Source organism: Nannospalax galili, unplaced genomic scaffold, assembly GCF_000622305.1.
Source record: "Nannospalax galili isolate Female #2095 unplaced genomic scaffold, S.galili_v1.0 scaffold663, whole genome shotgun sequence".
Classification (NCBI taxonomy): Eukaryota; Metazoa; Chordata; class Mammalia; order Rodentia; family Spalacidae; genus Nannospalax; species Nannospalax galili.
The window spans coordinates 8,333,854-8,357,119 of NW_008351881.1; the positions used below are offsets into that span (position 1 = coordinate 8,333,854).

At 41.6% G+C, this 23,266-nt stretch overlaps 1 protein-coding gene across 3 annotated transcripts in view; it reads right to left on the reverse strand.

The window, feature by feature from the left end:
- Positions 1–23,266, reverse strand: part of Ttc39b (tetratricopeptide repeat domain 39B) — a 139,778-nt gene that overhangs the window by 24,926 nt on the left and 91,586 nt on the right. For all 3 annotated transcript variants that reach the window (XM_008848842.3, XM_008848841.3, XM_008848843.2), the window contains 9 exons: positions 17,562–17,629; positions 14,493–14,557; positions 8,574–8,679; positions 7,686–7,751; positions 6,306–6,414; positions 5,720–5,787; positions 5,575–5,634; positions 3,542–3,703; positions 2,819–2,910 (listed from right to left, as the gene is read on the reverse strand). In XM_008848842.3, the coding sequence (XP_008847064.1) occupies positions 2,819–2,910; positions 3,542–3,703; positions 5,575–5,634; positions 5,720–5,787; positions 6,306–6,414; positions 7,686–7,751; positions 8,574–8,679; positions 14,493–14,557; positions 17,562–17,629 (796 nt within the window). The remainder of the gene's footprint in view (positions 1–2,818; positions 2,911–3,541; positions 3,704–5,574; positions 5,635–5,719; positions 5,788–6,305; positions 6,415–7,685; positions 7,752–8,573; positions 8,680–14,492; positions 14,558–17,561; positions 17,630–23,266) is intronic.

Below are 23,266 nucleotides of genomic sequence, written 5' to 3' on the forward strand. Positions count from 1 at the left end.
ATACCCCATGATTTTATATTCATGTTCAGATGCCAAGGATCTCAGAAAGTAATTGACTGTGACTACTAGTAGTCAGATATACAGAGATTAGGAATGCATGTGCAAACATCTTAGTATTAATTGCATTAAAAATGAATTTTTCTGTATGAAACTGTGTATTTTAATAAGGAAATGTGTTGGGAGCCTGAGGCTCAGCCATTTCTCAAAACTGCTGAACAGACCTAAGCTGGTAACTTTCCATTCTGCCCACTCTCCTCCCACGGGCACGGGATAGAGCCCGCGACCTTGGCCCACGGCCTTGTACTCTTTTCCAGTAAACTGCCCTGTTTTCCATTAATCAGTAGATTCCTCCCTTAGAGTACATCTGGGCCCCTGCGGTCTAGCTGATATGATTATTCTCAATCTGTACTCCTTTGTTCTCATTCTCTATTTAACCTCATGCTTGTGCTGCAATAAATGAGACTTGATCAGAACCCTGTCTTGTCTCCATTTCTTGTGTCTCTTGCCCCCATCCAATCCCCACTCCCCACTCCAGGTACCCTGTTGCAGATCCCGCAGGCCGGGACAGCTGGCGCCCAACGTGGTGGCTGGATACTGGGGTCACATCGTGAGGGAGACACCGGAGAAAAAGGAGTGCACTTGCTAAATCTCAAGGAATTCGGAGACGCGCCGTGTGAGCCTGCCGCAACCGAACCGAAAGTAAGTCAATCCATCAGATCATGGGGCAAGAATTGAGCCAGCATCAGATTTATGTGAAGCAATTGAAAGAGGCTCTAAAGACACGAGGAGTAAAGGTTAGGACTGCGGATTTATTTCATTTCTTTGATTTTGTAAAGGAAATTTGTCCCTGGTTTCCCCAAGAAGGGGTCATAGATATAAAAAGATGGAGAAGAGTGGGAGATGCATTACAAGACTTTTATACAGTATTTGGACCTGAAAAGATTCCTGTTACTTCCTTTTCTTATTGGAATTTAATAAAAGAATTAATAGATAAGAGGGATGGACCAGTGGTGGCAGCGATTGCCCAAGCTGAAGAGATTTTTAAAAGTAGTTCCAAGCCAGAGTTGAGGGAAATTCCCAAGGATGAGCCTGTAAGTGCTAGGGCAAACAATTCCTCTGTTTTGTCTCGTCCCTTGGCTCTGTCACCCTTACAAAGGCTTGTGCAGCATGACGCTGAGAAAGGAGAGGATATATCATTTACCAGAAGCTGCCTGTCCAACCTCGGATACAGATGGCTCAGAGTCTGAGAGGGAGGGGTTAATTTGTAAAACTGGGATTAGGTCACCAAAAGGCCACAAGAGACAAGAGTATGACCGCCCTCCTTCTTTCAGTGTACCGTCAGCTCCAACTATAATGGCAGCAATAGATCCGAGGTCAGAATTGAAGGAACAGGTAGCACAATTGCAGGAACAAATTAAACTAGAGGAATTGCAACAATCATTAATACTTAAATTGCAGAAACTCAAGACAGGCAGGCAGTTGTAGACAGGGATAAAGTTCACCGAGCCCCCAGAGGACCTGGCCTCCACTCATAAAGAGAACTTTAATAAACCTGATAAACTTCCCTCCTACATGGAGGCTTTTCCTGTGACAGAAACGACAGATGACCAAGGGCAAGCATGGTGACATCATGTAGGTTTTGATTTCCACTTCATTAAAGAACTAAAAACTGCTGTGTCTCAATATGGAGCCACAGCCCCATATACCTTAGTAGTCTTAGATGGTGTGGCTGAACATTGGCTAACTCCCAATGATTGGAATACATTAGTATTCCAAGGCATTTCAGGCAAAACCAATTCAGGTCCATTATCATCGCCTTGATATTTTGGATCACGAATGCGAAGGGAGGTGTTGCTATGATGGCGCTACTAGCCATCCCCCTTGAGAGATAAACTGAACAGTCAATGATGAATACATGAAAATTCCCCTTTGATGGCAACCTAAGACAGGAGGGTAGTCTAATGCTACTACCTTATCCAATGACGGATAAGCCCTTGGGGAACGACACTCCCACCTAAGACAGGCGCAGTTCCCTAAGGGTCTAGCAACCTTCGGTCCCTAAACTCTATAGAGTAAAAAAGGGGGAACTGTTGGGAGCCTGAGGCTCAGCCATTTCTCAAAACTGCTGAACAGACCTAAGCTGGTAACTTTCCATTCTGCCCACCCTCCTCCCACGGGCACAGGACGGAGCCCGCGACCTTGGCCCGCAGCCTTGGCCCACGGCCTTGTACTCTTTTCCAGTAAACTGCCCTGTTTTCCATTAATCAGTAGATTCCTCCCTTAGAGTACATCTGGGCCCCTGCGGTCTAGCTGATATGATTACTCTCAATCTTTACTCCTTTGTTTTCATTCTCTATTTAACCTCATACTTGTGCTGCAATAAATGAGACTTGATCAGAACCCTGTCTTGTCTCCATTTCTTAAAATGTGGTGTGGCTCTGTAACAGTGTACTTTCCTAGCATATCACAGGGCTGAATGCCCGTGGGCCGGGACAGAAATGGAGATCTTTTTTAAAGGTTAAAACCTCATTTAATTTTATGTCTTATAGGGTTTATACTGAGTACAACATTGTATAACTGTATTAATTGAACTGTAAACCTAAAAATTTACAGCCAATTTTGAAAGAGTCTTAGCTCTGGAAATTGTTATTGAACGTGTCAATGCTGGTGTAATGAAATGCATCTTCTAATTATGTGGTTATTAAATAAATAATTTTTTAAAAATTGGGGAAAAAAAGCACGAAGCAGCCTAAAGGGAGCAAGTCAGAAGATGTGTCTAACACCCCCAGAGGCTGTTACAGAAACAGTGTCTGCTTACCTGAACAAAGTCACCACGTTCTCATTGGTTGCCACCACTTCCTCCTCTGGAAACATGCTCAAGATGGCAGCTTTCAAGAACACATACGTTGCCTTGAGGAAAGGAAGAAAAGGATGGTCCCTAGATAGCATCTAAGGGTGTAGGACATTTCAACCTTGCAAACAGAAATGCTTTAGATGTCATCTAGATAGCATGTTAAGAGGCATCCAGGAAATCAAAGGAAGATGTCAACTGTCCATTTCAAATGATAACAAAACTTTTCAATAATTTAGATTATTTCCCCATCATAGGACTATACCATTCATGGGTAAGAAAGTGGACAGACTGAACAAAAGATTATTATCTCTTGCACTCAACTTCTCAAAAATGGGTCAGAATTCATTTTAATTATCACAAAACGCTTGGTCACCAGGGCACTGGAAGGTCTTCAAAGGTCACCAAGGTTACAGTACTGCTATGCAAGACTTTACATATACAATGCGGTTCATCCTTGCAGGAAAGGTTCTTTGTTGGAAAGAAGTTTCTGGATGGCTATGAAGCTGGGAATGCTGACGACAGCATCTCCGATGACACTGGGGGTACTCACTGCCTGCTTCTTCCTCCTGTCATCTCTAAGTTGAGAGAGCAAATCACAGCCACACTCTAGAACAAATGGTCCTAATGACACACCACTGTGGTCACACTGAGCAGAGAGATGACATTAACAAGAGCACTACATTTTACCTTGGACCATTTACTCTCTTTGCAAAGTAGATCGGAATAATAATACGCCTGCATCCAGTTTTGTTGGAATATATTAATCCACATTAGCTCCCAGTAACAGAGATGGTGAAACTGTTTCCATTCTTCTTGAACTGAAATGCATTTTCGAAATATCTCTTGAGCCTATAAGTCAATTGCATAAAGCTGATCATCCAGACATTAGACAAGGAGATAATAACCTAATGGAAAAATACATAAAACACTTTGTACAAAAAGAACAGAATTATCAGTCATTAAGCCATCCAACATGACATCACATTCTCTTGCTTACATGCAAAGATATGGTTGAGTTCTGCCTCTTGTTTAGCTTCATGAGGGGACCTTGATATTTTATAATACAGGAGTATAAAAGCTCCTTTCCAAATGAAAATAGAAAATGCCAACATCTTTTAATAAAAGCCTGACTAGTATAAAGTAAGGATCTCCACTGAACAAAACATACTTAAAGCTCCAAGCACAGAGCAGGCTAAAAGGCATTACTCCTCACGTAACGGACAGAAGCTAATTGAACCCTTATCAGATGACAATGTTACCTAGTCTTTTAAGAAAAAGACAACTCAATGGGAAAATTTAGTAAAGATATAAACAGGCAAATGAGAGAAAAGAACGTATAAATAATATATATATAACAAATTCATAAACAAGCTAATTAAAATTTAAATTTGAAGTAGATATATAGTTTAGTGGTAAAGTACTTGCCTACCATACACAAGGCCACCACACATTATTTGTTAACAATAATAATATAAATGAAAATTCAATTCTCCACTACAGTCACTATATTGACAATAATTAAAAAGATTGAAGGTGTTCAGAGTTGAAAAAGAGCACAGAAAATATTCCCATATTGATAAAGATTTGGGTTTTTTTAAATGTGTATGTGTGAGTGCCTACAACTGTGTGTGGGTTTGTGTGTGTGTGTGTGTGTGTGTGTGTGTGTGCGTGTGTGTGTGTGTGTGCCTCATAAAGCCAGAAGAGGGCCATAGATTCTCTAAATCTGGAGTTATAGGCAATTTTGGGCTGCCTGATGTGTGTACTGGGAACTGAACCTGGGTCCTCTGCAACAGCAACAAGTGCTCTTAACTACTGAGCCCTCTTTCCAGCCCCAGATTCTCATTCCTTTACAGAAGTTTAAGTTGAAATTAAGGAAGGAAATAAGGCAGTTTGGCTGGATTTATCGAAAATGTGACCCAGAAATTCTGATGATCAGAATCTGTCTTATACTGATACACCTGTACACAGGTATATGTACACAATGATTATTTGTACTGGCCAGATAGCTATCAGCAGGAGATCATCCCATGAAATGAACAGAAGTAAACTTAAATATACTGACCTGGAGGAGGATCCAAGATGTATTATAATAGAAAGAATCACACATATACAAAATGTTTGATCTTATTTGTGTAGAAAAAAGAAAATCACACACACATATACATAAAAGCCTCTCAGTCAAGCTGGGCATGGTGGCACACACCTTTAATCCCAGCACTTGGGAGGCAGAGGCAGAGGGATCTCTGTGAGTTCGAGGCCAGCCTGGTCTACACAGTGAGTTCCAGGCCAGCTGGGGTTACAGGGAAACCCTATCTCAATAAAGAAATCCCCCCCACCCAAAAAAAACTTCTCAGTCTTCTACTTCAAGGGAATTACTAAACCAGTTCCTCTGATGAGGAACCTAAGTACAGTGGAGTTGCATCTGACATAGAGGATAGGTTCCAAAATCAATGTGTCAACCCCTGAAAATCCCTTTGATTTCCCATGTGTTATTTTATATATTTTTCCCTGAACTACTTCTTGTGTTTTTATGTGGAAACATGCACTAAGCTAAGCTACTAAATATGACAGAACATATGCACAAAGCAAAATTTTGGCTTTTTAAAATGACACTACCTTCTCTGTTTTTCTAGTCCACACAGCTGAATTTACTTCTGCTGAATGACTGAAGGGTAAAGTCTACCACAGACACAACCTAAACAACCCTTGCCAAAAGTTACCTTTTCAGTGTTTCCTTTCAGCAGCTCGATTCGGGCATGGTAGAACAACATGAGAGAGCCCTGCGGAGAAAGGAAAGGACACTCTTCAGCAGACGGTGACGGCAGGTAAATTGTGGCTGAAACAGGATGGAAATACTAAGCGTACGTTTGGAAACTGCTGAAGGAAGGGGGCAAGGAGGCTTTCTGCTTCCACGACATTCACTTCTCCTGTACCTAGAAATTGAACAGGACACGGCTCAGTGCTTAGGAAACAAGGCAGATATTTACAACTTCCCAAATTTTATTAGTATACAGTACTCGTGCACAAGATGAAAACCTATTCTGTCATTTTTTCCCATCTGGGAAATTAAGAAAAGTCATATAAAGAGAGCTCCAGGGCAGAAAAATTCCTAAGAATGGAGGTGACTAACTTAGCTTTCCAATTAGAATTGCTACATTTAAAGACAAACTAAATTTTTTAGAAAAAATTAAAACCTCACATGGTTGTGATAAGACAGCACCTTAATACAGACATTTTATCTGAGAACAGATTCTAAATGCTCAGTGAAAGAAACTGGCCAACTGCTTCTGCTGAGCATCACTAAACAAATGGGACTATTTTCCATCTTAACTCAAAAAAAAAAAAAAAAACAGATAAAGACTTATCGATCTTACTGGTTTTTCTAAGGTTTTACTTATTCAGGTTAAAGATTGTTAACTTCTTGTGAAGCAAAGTGTAACCCAGACCCTACCAAGTATCAGGGAGATGTAGGTGTGGAAGGCCAGGATGGTAAGGCAGCAGAGCGGAGACCGCATGCTCCTTCCTGAGGCACCTTCCCGCAACTGCAGAAGGCCCAAGTCCTGTGGAAAGTAAATGGAGTACAGAGAGAGAAAAATGTAATTCATTAAATGTTTGCCTTCTGTGAACTTGGGGTTTTATTTTTTTATCAGCTTGGACTAGTGGTCGTACTTAAATAGAAACAAACTTTACAAATTAAATGGGCATATGATGATTTGATAAAAAATTTTTGGATTCAGTTTATTTTTACTTTATGAGTATTTTGCCTACATGTATATAAGTATACCAACATGCTCAATGCCTGTAGAAGACAGAAAAGGGCACCAGATTCCCTGGAACCAGTGTGGTTAGCTGTCATAAGGGTGCTGGGAACCTGGGTTCTCTGCAAGAGCAGTCAGGGCTCTTAACTGCTGAGCCAGCTCTCTAGCCTCTGATAAATCTTTTTATATCTGTCATAGATAGCTTTAATTGTCAACTTGACACAGCCTAGAGTCATCTGAGAGGAAACCGTCATTGAGGAATTGTGTAGATCAGACTAGCCTGTGGGCATGTCTGTGGGGGATGGTCTTGACCGTAAATTAATGCAGGAGGACCCAGCTCACTGTGGGCTGCACCACCCATAGGCAGGGGGTCCCAGGCTATATAAGAAAACTAGCTAAGCATGAGTCTGTGAGTGAGCAAGACAGCAAAAGCCAGCAAGCAGCATTCCCCCATGGTTCCTGCCCTGATTTCCTGCCTGACTTCTTCAGTAAAGAACTGTACCCTGTTCATCACAGCAGCAGACATCAAACTATTATCTGCTATGTGATTCTAGGGAGAGAAAAAAAGCAATGCTCATTTCAGAGAAATGCTCTATTTCTTTAATAAAAACATTAGTTTACTAAAATACAGTGAGTTGCTGGCGATGTGTCTCAGTGGTAGAGCACTTACCCAGCAAGAGTAAGGCCCTTGGTTCAATCCACAGCACCACAAAAGCCCATGTTGAGGATCTAAGCACAAGGCACTAAGGTGGGCAAGAAAACATGATTCTATGTCCGCAGAGATCTTGCTACCCAATAGGGAAGACAGAACAGAACATGAACTCACAATTTTATGAAAACAGAGTGAGTACCATTAGATAGGTGAATAAATTATTCTGAAAGTTAGAAACACTTGAGCCTCATGGGGGAAGTCTGAGGGAAGTTTGAGGGAAGGCTGTGTGGAAGGGATGACATATATTTCAAGCCTAAGGAACGAGAACATCACTTGAAAAGAAGCTGGCTGGGGAAAATATAAAAAACAGACACCATCAGAAATCTTCCCTTTCACAACTAAGATGAAATGAAATCTTTACCCTGTTTCCAGAAAACCCAATAAATTCTAGTAATCTGATGATTCTTGCTGGTAAAAGGGACAGCATCTGTAAGAAAAAATAGGTATGTAAGTGTACTTTCATGCCTCTGTCTCTAATTGTAGATAAGTGTACACCTAAGGAAACTACAAGTTTTTAAAGAAGCTTAAACAACTGGGTCAGGATGAAGCAGACACAAAGCCATCACATGAGTCTCCACACGGGCTTGGCTCTTCTCACATAAATGAAATGACACATGAGAAACCGTCCCTGGCACCACAAGGTGAGGCTTCTCTCATATTTTCTGTTTTGATTGGTTTTGTTTTGAGACAGGGTCTCATTTGCAGCCCATGCTGGCCTTGATTAAGTATTCCTCCTTCTTCCTAAGTGCTGGGATTATAGGCCTGTGCTACCACACCCGGTTTTGGCAAGGTTCTTCTAGCTTCCTTTCTGGAAAGTAAAAACTCTGAGGCATTGTGGGTACTATGAAGGCACCAATGGAAGCAGAGGGCTGCAGCAGCACAGCTCTTCCTGGAACATCCCTGAAGGACAGTGGAAGGGAAAGTCTCAGAGACAGCTATATGTTTGGTTATATACCAATCCGCCGGCTGTGGCCAATGGGTTGGCTAGATGGTCAGGGGCTTAGAAGGAAGACATTTGCTCCATTTCTCCAAATGGACAGTAGATGTGGAGACACTTGTCCCAGGTGAGTCATGAGGTTATGGCCAAAGCCCCAACTAGGTCACAGCATAGGATAACTGATCCATTCCAACTGCTCATCAACCAAACAGAAACGGAGGTTCAGGATAAGGTTCGAATGCAGTAGTGAAGGTACTAGAAACATTGGTTTCTTCTACAAAAGGTTCTGGTTTATGTACAATATTTCCTTACCAAATTAAAGGCCCCTGTTCCAAGCTTGACACCTCCTTCAAACTCATAAAAGAACTGCTGCTCATGTTTGTTCTTCTGAATTACATGCAGGATGGAAAGGCACTCCCTGGAGTAAGAAAAAGGGTTAGAGCACAAGTTCCCCACAACTCTGAAAAAGAAATCTTAAGTCAAATTTTGTGCTTACGTACTATAACTGTCATTGTCTAAAATACTACCAAAATTGTATATGTCTGATATTGTGCTGAGCTTACTCTTAAGGCTACTGGGTAATACCCAAGGGGAAAGAGAAGACACTCATTTTACAATATTTAGTAAGACAGCGTTTCGGAGCTTAAAGAAAAAGAGGGGCCAGCCACCAACTCCACCCAGGAGACACAGAGGCACAGGGCTGCAATCTGGCAGCTTCCCAGGCACCTTTTACGGAGACTTCCTGGGAGTGCTCAGGTCTCAACTGCTGTGCACACTGCACAGCCTGACCTTCCACACAGAAACTCAGGTGCTACAGGCAAAAAGGCGTCCACTTCAGCGTAACTGCCATGGTCTCACAGACCGCGTAAACTGGACCTTGTTGTGACTAGGAAAGTCTAAAAGAACAAAGTGAATCCCCACAACTGCCTAATTTGTCCTCTTTTTCTTTTGGAGGAGGGGGTGTGGCAGGAGTGGTGGTGGTGGTGACTGAACCCAGGATGTTCACACATTAGGAAAGTGCTTTTCTACTAAGCTATAGCCTCAGACATCTTCAAAAGGTAAATACAATTAAAACAATGACCAAGATATTAAAACTGGTAATAACTGGTAACTGCTTGTCAAACTGACAAATATAGTTATGAAATGGTAATGTAGAGAATATACAGTTCAGTGGCAGAGCATCCACCTATCCATGCGGCCCTGGGTTCCAGCCCCAGCACCAAATACAGTGACAACAGCAAAATAGCAAGGTATATCAAATACCATTTACCACTAGTAGTTTGCAGCTATATAAAAGCACACAACTCCACTTATTCTAGCCAATCCATTTAATGATAATCTCATAAGCCTGCAGACCTAACTTTCAGTTTATAAGCAATATTAACAAGCTGGAGAATCAATTTAATTTAGACTCCTATCAACCTAGGAATAGCCCATGCTGTCATTTGCCCTGAACCACTACATAGCACTTCTTCTACATTTAAAAAAAAAAAAAAAAATAGGCAGGGAGGGTAGCTCAACCCTGGAACCACAGCACCAAGGAGACTGGTGCAGAACGGCCAGGAGTCCAAGGTCAGCCTGGGCCACACAGAGAGACCCTGTCTTAAAACAGAGACTAAGAAGACATGACAATTAAATGTGGACCCCAGGTTAGACCCTAGACAGCAAAAGGGCATTGATGGGACAGCTGGAAAACTGTAAAGGCAAGAGACATTGTGTTCATGTGAGTCTCTTCAAAGTGGAATTTTTAAATTAATAGATGTGTGTGTGTGCGCTCACGCACGTGTGTGTGTGTGTGTGTGTGTGTGTGTGTGTGTGTGTATCTGTGTGGGGCTATGTACATATGTGTGCAGTGCTCAAGGAGGCCAGAGACATCAGATACCCTGGAGCTGGAGTTCTGGGGATTTGTGAGTTGCCCGGTGTGGGTGCTGAGACCCACAACTCCAGTGTTCTGGTAGAGCAGCAAGTGCTCTTAACTGCCTCTCCAGCCTTAGTGGAAAATTTTAATCAAAGTTTAAAAGCTTTTTAATTTTAAGCTATAATTGAGCCATGATTGTGTAAGATGTTGATATTTGTGAATCTGAATACAGATATATGAAAATTCTCAATAATAATTGCAAATTATTTAAAAATAGAAAAGGTGAGTTCAAAGGCTTTTTAATTTTTTTTTTTTGGACAGGGTCTCCCTGTTGCCCCAGCTGGCCTGGAATACACTACGGAGCTCTGGCTGGCCTCTATCTCAGAGAGATCCAGCTGCCTCTGCCTTCTCAGCGCTGAGACTAAAGGTTGCACCACCATGCTTGGCAGCTTTTAAATTTTAAGAGTTTTATTTAATTTGTGTGTGTGTGTGTGTGTGTGTGTGTGTGTGTATGCGCATGTGCACAGGTACCCATGGGAGCCAGCAGGGGTCTGACCTTTGATCCCTTGGAGATGGAGTTACAGGGATTTGTGGGTACTGAGATCTGATTTCTGGTCCTCTGATAGAGCAGCAAGTGGTCTTAACTGCTGAGCTATGTCCCCAACCCTAAGCTTTTTCATTTTAAGACTATAAAAGGTTTTCCTAAGTTCTCTGGTAACTTAGAATTTCTTTTTTCATTTAAAAAAATTTGTTAAAGTTTATTTATTATGTGTATGAGTGTTTGTATGCATGTACGCAAGTGCAACATGTGTGTGTGCAATGGCCACGGAGGCCAGAAGAGGACATCGGATCCCCTGGAACTGGAGTTTGAGGCAGTTGTTAACCACCATGTGGGTGCTGGGAACCAAACTTGGGTCCTCTACAAGAGCAGCCAGTGCTCTTACCACTGAGTCATCTTCTCCAGTCCCTATTTAAATTTTTTTAAATATTGAATTTGTATGGAATTTATTTTTGTATTAATGGTATGCTTTTTCCTTAAAAAAGTTTTCCAAAAAATATTTTTTTGCTATACAAAGAAAATTTATTTTTACCAAATGCTGTATTTTAGTAATTGCAAAAATATTTTTAATAATGAGTTCATACAACATATTTTGATCATATTCAGACCCCCTTCTCCCTTTCCATCCTCACCCCACTACTGTCTCCCCTAAATTCATGTTCTCCATTATTATTTGTCTTTTTTTTTAAAGGCCTATCAAGTCTAATCTGTGTTTCCAAAGGTCTGTCCTTTGGAGTGTGGTCAACCTACCAGGTGACAGACCAGTAAGGAAGACTGACTGTAAATGATTTCAAAGTGGAAAAGTTGAGTTCAAAGGCTTCCAGAAGCTATCAATTGCCAATAGATCCTCAGCTAGAACTGGGGCTTCTTGCCTACTCCCACAATCCATGCCGGATTTCTGTGTAGCCTGGATTTGCACCGGTTTTTGTACATGCCACAAGCCCAAAAATGTCTGTTTGAAATGTTTCTCTTTCTCCGGGGCTTTGAAAAGATTCATAAATAGGAATTTAGTATATTGTGAATTCCTTGTTAAATATATGTGTGTACATGTAAGCAAACACGCACACACACACACACACACACACACACGCGCGCGCACGCAGGCGGGCGCCAGTTCAAAGCCGGGTCATCCCACTGCTACAGACATTCTTTGCTCTAACAGGACTCTTTAAGTGTTTTTAAGTTTTGATGACTGAAAAAGCAATCAACTCTTTAACTTTCTTTTCTATCGTCTAAAAAGTACTTAGAGAGGAAATCTAAAAACATTATGCCAAGTTCCCAAAATTTACTCCCTCTTGCAAGATATATTTTAATGGATTACAGATTTATGCATGACTATTGGTAAAAGTACCTCTTAAAATACTAATTTTGATTCTATGTCTGCTAATGGGATCTGTTTCCAGTAATGGCAGGAAGCTGACATTAGCTTTATCCTTTCACAGATAATAATTATAAACTCTGAAAAATACATAAAAATATATTTTAAATATTTTTTCAAGCATGGAAACTGAAAGTGCTAGGGAAGCAGAAACTGGAAGAGCTAGATCTGAAAGCCGAGAATAACTCACAGATAACTTTACATCTATGTGTCTATGCTCCTGAAAGGACACCCCACTCTGTCTGTGGTGCACAGAACTCAATCAGAAAGTCACAGCCTTGCTGGCTTAAAGTCAGAGTACAGAGTTCAAGACTGCTAGAGGGGCTGCAAGGTAATAAGGAAATTTCCAAAGACAGGAGAACTACACTTAAGGGAACATCAAACTCTGTTAAAATGCTACTCGAATTCTTGGTTGCCCCATAAGCTACGTGAGTCCTAGGGAGGGTCCAAGCAGGAGCAAGACAGCAAAAATACTGGAGTACTGATGGCAGGTGCTACTCGATCCAAGAGTAGCAATCCAGGGCTTCCCAGAACAGAGCTTGGCACTCTTCAGAGAAAGGATAACAGAAACTAGGTTCCTAGCACACACCAGTATCTAGGGTACAATTAAGAGAATTATTGAGCAGTAACAGAAAACTATGGCAGAGAGTAAAGAGAGAAAACAATGAATAGAAACCAACTCCAAGATAACCCACATGTTGGGATAATGAGGGAGGGAGGGAGGGAGGGAGGGAGTCAGGCTGGCTAGCACATGTGACTGAAGGCTTAGAGGAAATGCAAGTCTGAATGATGTAAAAAGAGTCTTTGAGGAAATAAGGGCCACAAACCTCTCAAGCCACATGCAAACTGTCGAACTCAAAACTACAAAATATTCTTCGAAGAGGCAAGAAAAAATGACAATTAGACATGTCATAAACAGCAGAGGCACTGATACAGTACAGTATCAAAGAGCTGAAAGAACAAACACCCCGACAACTCAGAATACTATATTCTCGATGATGAAGGATATTCTTGATGGTGATAGTCAAAATAAAAAGATTTTCAAATAAATGAAGCAGGAAAAAAAACTTGCTGGAAGCAGACCATACTAAGAAGAAATGCTAAAAGAAGTTTGTCAGTTTGAAAGTACATAGAAAGCATGAAGAATACAAAGACAGCAAATACAGTGGTGAGCAGACGGCAGCAGGACAAATAACTTTCAAACTAAAGACTAACACTGTACTTTGGGGTTTGGTGATATATGTAAGCACAGTTCATATCACAAGAATAGTATAAAGGCTGTCCTAGGTAGCTTTAAATACTGCCAACTTGGCATAGTCTAGAGTCACCCAAGAGAGTCTCAACTGAGAGGCTGCCCAGATCAGACTGGCATGTGGGCATGTCTGCAGGGGATCGTCTTGATTATTAATTGATGAAGGAGGACCCAGCCCAATGTGGCCAGCACCATTCCCTAGGCAGGTGGTCCTGGGTTGTATAAGAAAGCTAGATGAGCATGAGCCTCTGCAAGCAGGCCAGAAAGCAGTATTCCTCCATGGCTTCTGCTTCAAGTTCTTGCTTGAGTTCCTGCCCTGACTTCCTTCATTGATGGGCTGTGACCTTCAAATGCAAGCTGGAATAAACCCATTCCTCCGTTAAGTTGCTTTTGATCTTGGATTTTAACAGCAATAGAAAGGAAACTAAAACAAAGGCCAACAGGGAGCAAATGAAGTGATATTTTTGCAAAGTTCTCACGCTTTATATGCAACAGTATAATATTAACTTTAAGCTAACTGTAATAACTACAGGAAACACAAAATCTAAAGATGGAGAATTACAGAAGATTTTTTTTTTAATTGTCTTTATTAGGCCAGGCATGGTGGCATACCCCTTTAATCCCAGCACTCAGGAGGCAGAGGCAGGCGGAGCCAGCCCGAGTTCGAAGTCAGTTTGATGAACATTAATTTCAGGCCAGCTGGGATCCTGTCTCAAAAACTAAACAAAACAAACAAATTTGTTTTTATTAAAGCAAGCCAAATGTGGTAGCACATGTTTATAATCCCAGCACTTCAAAGTTTGAGGTGGGAGAGTCAGGTTTAAAATCAGGCTGTGCTATAATTGTGAGACCTTTTCTCAGTAAATAAATTGAATAAATATGAACTATACAAATAATCATAAACAAAGATTATCTGACCAGATATTTTGTCAGTCACCCTCTCTTCCACTATCTTACCCTTGAAAGTATATGAAGAGGCCCCGTCATACTTCAGAATTCTTAAGAACAAGGTTATGTAAATGCACTATAATCATTTACCACATCTGAGTGGGGCATTGTGGCACACACCTATAATCCAGAGCTCAGGAAGACCCAGACAGCATCAAGGCCAGTCTGGGCTACAGAAGACTACCCTGTCTTCAAAATATTTAATTTAATTCATCACATTTTACTTTGTAACTTACTTATATATTTGGTAACTTGTTCTAATTTTGAGTCCACCTTTAATGAAGTTGATCATATTTTCATCCTGAAAATAATACAATTAAATAATTAGAGCACTTAGCACAAAAAGAAAAAAAATATGTTAGTGTATACCTGTATAATAAGAAAAATATTTTGTGTGTGTGTGTGTGTGTGTGTGTGTGTATGTTTGTGTGTGGTGTGTTGGGACTAGAACCTAGGGTCATGTGCATGCTGGGTAAACACCTTACCAGTAAGCTGCATCCTGTCCTATCTATTGTATTTTGACGCTATGTATTTTGTCCTATATATTTAATTTTGAAATCAGTACATTCTTCTTGCTTTACATTTGAAATGTGTCTCTTTGTAACTTTCTTACAAGTTAAAAGGTAATGAAAAGTCTTTTTAAAAAATCTTGTATTACCTTGTAATACTAAGGAAGTCATCCTCACAAACTTTGGGCCAAATGTGGTCCAAAGCGACTTCAATAGACATCACCATCAACTTTCTTCTGGGTTCAGTATTGAAAACAGCTGGTTGAAAGACTGCTCTAAGGCCAAATTTTCCCATCCACCATACCCAGTAAATGGGACTATGGTTCTTCTTTCACGGGATGCTTGAGCAAGCAGAGTCTATCCAACACTGTGAATTTCATTCTTCTGTATTTCCGTACCAAAAATGAATGGTCTGAACCCTGAAGTGGCTGTTTTTTTAATATGCAATGGGGAGGGGATTACTTCTGTTTGCCTAGTGGCAGTTAGCTTAGATGAATGGTGTTTTCAGGATCAACACTCTTTTATAATTATAATCATACCAAATAACTGGCTGAAGGAAGTTATGTTAATGGTGTGAACAGAAACAGTCCCATGTTTCACACTTCAAGAAGTTTTCACTAGTCTATAGCTACTGGAAAGATGACTTGGTATTTATTAAGCACTCGAGATCCTTCTGAAGTGAAAGAAAATCTGCATTTAGCTTACTTTCCTCATTAGTTACTAAAATGTTTAATATTCCCATTATAATAATAGGTAAAAACAAAATTCACTATACAACCTAAATGCTAATATTTTAAGAAATCTTATATTTACACAAGTTCAAATACAAGCCAGGAAGGAATTTCTTGGGTTATATTGAAACTTGAGTCAAATAAGAGTATTTCATTTCATGATTCATCAAATACTGACCAAATGAAATTCAGTTGTGCTGAGCAACGAACACAAAAACAGACAAAAGCAACATGAGGGATGGGGCATGCGCAGAGATGGAAGCGTGCACGTGTGTCCTGAGGCACAAAGTGGGGCATGAAGACGACCAGAAAACCCTCGTGAAAGCATCAGTGCTTCAAGCACAAATAAGAACCAGGAAGTGGCCAGGTAAAGGAAGGCAGAGCAGACTTTTGCGTGCAGAGGATGATTCAGGCGGAAACACCAGGAAGCTTTAAAGCTCATGCTATGTCATCTATGACTCCAAAGCATCTACTGCAAAGAGCAAAGCAGTCACAGAGGAGGGAAGCTACCTTGACCTGTGACTGGGGTACACAGCACACCCATCAGTAGCACCTGAGAACATCTGTAACTGGGAAGCAGGGAATTGCGGGTGCAGCTTGAAAACCCCTACCCGATTTGTGACACTCTGCTAGAGAACACTGCCATGCTATGAAACGCAGAAGCTGAAAACAAGGTGAGAATCTCATTCCCAAGAGCGTTCTCAATCACAGCAGAGAATGAGCTCAAAGTAAAAGAAAACAGAGACAGTGTCCAGGCGTCCGTACAGCTCTGGTGCACGCTGACCCTCACTGCTGCTGAACTACGGTGAGAACAAACGCAGGGAGAGATAGAGCCTTAACCAGCCCAAGAAGCATGAATACGAACATGTGACTGTGACCCGATGAGCGGACACAGGAAGACAGGTCATAGACCGCTCCGAGCGTTGAACTTTAAGTCCCCAAACAGAAAATAAACTTTGAGGGACTGGAGAGATGGCTCAACTGTTAAGGGCTCTGCTCTTGCAGAGGACCTGGGTTTGATTCCCAGCACCCACATGGTGGCTAACAACTGTCCATAACTGCAGTTCCAGGGGATCCAAAGCCCTCTTCTGACTCTGCGGGCACTGCGCCACACAGGTGCACTTACATGCATGCAGGCAATGCACTCACACACATAAAATAAAAATAATAAATAAAAAAGGAAAGAAAAGAAACTTTGAAAACCAGTATTTGATTGTCAAATCCCCACTTGAAAAACACATCAGGAAAAAGTGGGGGCCTCCAGGGTTAGCATTATGATACTTACACTGAGGTGGTGGGACTGTTATTCTATGCGCTCTAGGGAACAGGGCAAAGGACCACACTGATTCAATTTTACTGAACCAGAATCCAAGGTAACATGTCAACTTGAAAGAGAGAGGAAGACGGAGGAGGAAAGAGGAAGGAGGACGGGGGAGGGGGACAGGGAGCATCTTTCAAGGTAATTTAAAGTTTGAGCTTGTCAGACTTGTCCATTTTATCACTTTCTTTCTGATGATGATAACATCTCCACCCCATCTGTCACTATAACCCATAATATGAAATCCATGTTTCGAGAAGCATTGGAAGATAGAGGCATGAGAACAGGTAAAATTAAAGTACCTCATAAGAAAAGGATTCTTTGATTTAGTGACTTTTAAAGGCTGTTCTTCATGAGAGCAAGAAGGGGACTGAGAACAGAAATGAAACCTGAGGGACCCGTGGAAAGATGGCTCAACTGAACTCTGCTGAGGCAAGTGATACAAAAGGAACGAGGCCTCCTCAGCCTAGGCCACTCCTGGATGCATCATTAGCAAGTGCAAACTGGAGTCCTCTCAGTTTTCACACTAAGGAGCTTCCTGAAAGCAACCTGAATAGGCACTAAGTACATTTGAAGGGAATAAAACTCTCCGGAGTCTTCTTTTCTGCCAAACTTTATCAGAATAACAAATATCTTCCATTACAGCTCTAAATCTCAAGCACCAACACAGAACGAGCTAATACATTTTTCTGTGCAGTACTGGCAGGCTTCCCACCCAACACCCGTTCTCAGCCAAATGTTCGTTACCTGCACAAACGTGAGTGCTGCTTTCTGGAGGAGACACTCGGCATAACAGATTTCGGCATGCATTTCCTCTATTAAAAACAAAGAAAATTGTATTAAGACATTCCTGTACCCACAGTTATTGTTCTAGATGTTTGGGAAAGACCGGAAGGTAAATCAACCCAAGAAACACACAAAAACCAAGACTTCTTTCTGTGGTGCTTTTGTAAAAACAGGGTGATAACTTGTTTGTTATCCTGGAGTAAGATTTTTCCTGGAATATGTGAAACATTCAGGAAGTCATCTTCAGTCCTATTCAACATTAACAGCAGAGCCAGGCACTTGGTGTCTTGAGACCCAAGTTCAGACATAAGAGGAAACCAGATGTTTATTTGAGATAAGGTCTCACTCTGGAGAACAAGACCTTGAACTCATGGCAATCCCCATGCCTCAGCATCCTGAGTGCTGGGATTATAGGCATGAACCATCACATCTGACTGAGGAAACAGATTTCAAAAGCTTTTCTATTAAAAAAAAAAAAAAGCTTCAAAGTAACATAAATGTTTAACAGTTATAAAGATTAAAAGATCCATTAAATTTATGAATTCTAGCTTCTAAAATATGAAGGCATGATCATCATGACAATGACTAGACACATTATTAACCTGATGGAGAACAATAACTCTCCAGAGCTCTATGAAACACTGCTGTCCTATATGCTCAAGCAAAGACAGTGTTTGAAAAGGAACTGTGCTATTAGAGTTTCAGAGTGATTTCTGATATCAGCACAAAGGCTGACTGACCACAGAAAGGGAATACTGAAGCTATGCCTAGCCCAGAAATGTGTGCCATGCCCCAAAGACATGCCCTGGCTTCCTAGACATTACACTTGTGGAGACTAGGGAGATAAATCTTTACATTTTTTGCATAAACAAAATCATCAGATTCCTGCTTTCTCCGTGGGATGCAAATTGGTATATTATTTAAGTAAATGAGCTTGGAGGAAAGACTGCCATGTGTTAGCTATAGAATAGAGCACGAGCTGCCCTCCCTCTGCTGGTTTCCTCATTTATACAGTCCACTAATATCTCTACTTTGCAGGATTAAATGAGACGCTGCTGGTAGAGATTACCATACATAGTAAGCACTTGATAAATGCTAGCTACTTTCATTAACATTACTTTACTCTAGGTCCATGTAACTGCTTTCTTGTAAGTTTGGAAAGCAGGGGGCTTTGTACAGCAGGTGATGGAAAAACAGGGAGCAGTCTGTTTCACTGGGAGTGGTGATCAAACTAGGTAAGAATGTGTGTCTTCATCGACACACACAACCTAGAGGCTCTCCAGTGTGGACTCAACTTTCTGTGCTCATACTCCAAATGTTCAATTTACAAAGAAGTAGCTACATAGCTAAGATCCCCAGCAATCCGCAGAAAAGGTGAAAGCCCCAAAAGACAGAACATCAGGACTTAGTGCTGCCTGTGCGTGTCCTGGCAGAGTCACCAGTCAGCGCCACCGTCTTCAGGACACTTCCCGTAAAAGTGTGCCTCTTGGTTTTCTCAGTGTCTTCACTGCGATTCAAATCGGCAGCTTATTTTTAGAGTCACCTGAATATCCTCTTCCTAGGTAACTCTGCAACAAAGTGAGAAATATCTATGGTTTTTAACTCCAAAAGCCTCCTCAGGAACAGACAACTGGCCTAGGGCGGGTGTAGAGAGAAGGAACTCAGCAGTGGTGGGGGACCAGCAAGAAGAAAGGCAGGAAAGCTCGGGGCACCCCCAGGGAAAGGGTAAGAGGGCTCCTTTGGCTGTAGTCTGAGGTGAGTGAAGGGAGGAGAGGGTAATGAAGCTGGAAAGCTTAGTCCAGGTTGTATTATGGGCAATGCTGAGTGTCAGAGTTGGTTTGATTCAGAAGGCTAAAGAGTGAGTTCTTGCAGAGACCTGAGTGGAAGGGTGACTAGACCAATGAGCCTAAAGAGACAGACCGGAGAGCAGTATAAAGAATGTACCTTGAAAGCACAGCAATTACACCTGTAATGCACATGTAAGTATTCTTCATATTAAAGATCCTTCCACATCCTAAACGTTGCATATGAATCTCTCTCTCTAAAGTCAATCTGAAGCCCCGCCAACCCCTGAAGAAAGAGCAGGTGCATTCCACATGAAGCCAGTGAAACACACCCATTCCTGGGTACAACTAGAAACCTGAGACTGCAGGTGGAAATTAGCAAAAGGAAAACAAACGGTGTACTAAAGCTACAATGTTGTTCCACTGCCTCAAACACAATGTCTGGCTTGCAGTAACAGCAAAACCACTGGGAATAGCATGCGATTTAACTTACCAAAGCTTTATTCTTTTACTGTGTGTATCAGTTTCCTACAAGATAAAGCATTCCATCTTGGAAGCCAGACATGGTGGTGCACACCTGTAATCTCAGCACTTGTGATTCAGAGGCAGGTGAATCTCTGTGAGTTCCAGGCCAGCCTGGTCTACATAGTGAGTTCCAGGCCAGCTGAGGCTACAGGGAGACCCTGTCTCAAAACCACACACACACACACACACACACTCAAATTCTGTTTTGGAGTGAAGCTTTTTGAGACTAAGGATGTTCCAAGAGAGTTGCAACATTCAATCCTGCAGGGAAGCTTGTTAAAACCCAGGAAGTAAACAATTCAATAGTTGTAGGAGTCCCTGAAATGGACCACATTCACTAGCTCCACCCTCCCAAGCTTATATAAACAGGGAGGACTGCAGAGAGATATTATAAGCCTAGCCTAGCTGCCCTGAAGTGGCAGGGACCAGCTGAGCAGCCTGGAAGAGGCACTCTCTGACCTGTTCAGCTGCCTGCAAATCATGAAGAGAGCTCCAGGGTTCCATCATCCATGTTGGGATAGGCTTCTGGTATGCAGCTATCTTTGACTCATTTCTGCCCCTGAAGTAACTCCTCACCCATACTCCTGTAAGTAACCCTAATAAAACTTACTGGTTCACTAAGTTGGACTCTGGTTGGTCTCCTTACTTTGGTTTGTCTTTGGTTCCCTACATGGGCTGAGTAGACATATGTTCTGTTTCCACAGGAATAGTGTCATACATTATACTGTGACTGATTTACACTGGATAGTTGCTTCATTTTCAAAATTAGCCACTGGGCATTTTTAAGTAAGTACCACCAGAATTCCTCTTAATTGTAAATTGCTTAGTCCTCTGAAAGGAATTTATAATGCACTCAATAGTTAGCTAAGCCCAGCCATTCTGTGTAGTCTAAGACAATTCAGAATAAACTACAGACATGGGCTAGCTTATTTTTTAATAATTAGTAGAAAGCAAACTTCTATCCTATTCCAAATTTCCTAAAGCACTCTGTCCAAAGGCATTGTGAAAAGATGAGAGCACGGCATCATCTATTTTTAAGATGTTTAACATGCTGCTAATTCAATGTTTCCATCATCCATAAATGTTTTCTACCTACATAAAGGAGAAAGTGTAGGAACGGTGGAAAGAGTTGTGGCTTCAGAAAGCAGACTAGGGTTAGACCCTGCTTTGATAGGCGAGTTACCTTGGCTACTCATTCACCTCTGTGAGCATCAGCGAAACAAATTAGACTGGTTAGTGTTCAGAAGAGCACCAAGGAGACTATATGACACAAGAGAAGACTTTTAAAATACGTCATTATTTAAGCCTAATCCCAGAACTGAGGGGGAAGCAGAGCCAGGGGGATCTCTGTGAGATTGAGGCTAGCAGGGGACACAGAGAGACCCTATCTCAAAATGGGGGGGGCACCATTATTTTTTATTATTATTTATAAGCACACCAAAAAATATCATGTCATTTATGGTTTAAAATTCTAATGTGATTCCCATACCATAAAGAAAAAGGAGGCAGGAGGCAGGAGGCAGTGGGCAAGTTTTATTCTTATGGATAGTTGGAGGTCAGTTTCTAACGAAAAAGAAGATGTTTCAACTGCCAGAAGTAACTAACAAAATATCTGGTTCTATCATGGTTGAGTCAACCCTATACTCTTCTTCGGTAAGTCCTAAAGAAAGACATGCTGTAGTCCTCTTCCATAATCAACACTCTAAACCCACATCGCTCAGATGTGCCCAGCTTCTCCAGTATACCAGACAAGCTGATAATACACACGACACAAAGCTTCACAATAAAACACATCAAGATGTGTGTGATATATGCATAACCATTAGGAATGCCTCTGACGGTGATGCCCAGAGCTTGCTTTAACCAGCCACAGCTACATCCAGCACTTTGTGTTACTTACCTCTTCCAGAGAACAAGTCTGACAACAACATGGGCACACGTTCTCCTCGGGGGCAAAAGGTTTTGAAATGCACTGTATTTCTTTTCTAAGACCACCTGGTTGCTCCTTTCTGGTAAAGGACCCTTCCAGACAGAGCTGACTGGGAAACTTCTACCTTAAGCTCCCTGGGACTGCAATGACAGGAGCCATTTCCTCCCCTCTACCTGATAAGGATGCTATTAGTATTCATGGATTCTGACCATTTCTAAGGACCACAAACCAAACGGCTGCATCAGCTATTCAGACAAACACTGTCCATTTGTAAAGAGTATAAAAATTTCTTTTACCTAGGATAAAACATTAATAGTTTATAGAAAATGAAACTCTCCAAGATGGTTGGTGTGCTGGATAGCTTTAGTGTCAACTTGACACACCTGGGTTGAGGGAGCCTCAATTGGGGAATTGCCTCCGTTGGACTGGCCTGTGGTCATTTCTGTGGAGTATCTTCTTGATGAGTGATGTGGGAGGGCCCAGCCCACTGTGGGTGGTGCCACCCCTGGGCAGGTGGGCCTGTGTTGCATAAGAAAGCAGGCTGAGCAGGGGCCAAGGGAGCAAGCCTGTAAGCAGCGTTCCTCCATGGCCTGTGCTCCAGCTCCTGCCTCCAAGTTCCTGCCCTGAGTTCCTACCTTGGGCTCCCTGATGAACTGTGACCTGGGAGATGTAAGACAAATAAACCCTTTCCTCCCCAAGTTGGTACTGGTCAGAGTGTTTTGTCACAGCAATGAAGAACAAACTAAGACAGTTGGTAAGAATATAAAGTTTGAGAAAAATAGCAATCTCTATAAGCATTTTAAAACTTCAAATCATTAATTTCAGTACTTCTACTTTTAGGAATTTATCCTACAAAATACTTGGAAAAAAAGTACATAAAGACATATGGACAAGGATTTTGGGACAAGCAGTATTTGTTAACAATGAAAACCTAAAAACCATTTAACTGACTTTCAACAGAGAAAAAACACAAGTTATGGCAGGCCCGTCCTATGACCTGTTGTATGGCTCTGTGACAGAAGTACAGTTACATGATCCAGGGAGAGATTACACTGCAGAGCAACATATATGATGTAATCTGATACTTGCCAAAAAAACCAAAGCACGTGAAAAACAAAACCCCACGTGTCCCTTACATATACATTTGTGTTTGTACATAAACGTCTACATAGCTTCAAAGATCAACCACTACCAGGGCTGGAGAGATGGCTCAGTGGTTAAGAGCACTGACTGCTCTTGTAGAGGACCCGGGTTCAATTCCCAGCACCCACATGGCAGCTATGAACCATCCTTAACTCCAGTTCCAGGGGAATCTGAAGCCCTCTTCTGACCTCCCTGGCATTGTACAACATGGGTGCACTCACATACAGGCAGGCAATACACTCATACACCTCAAATTAAAAAAAAAAAAAAAATCAACCACTACC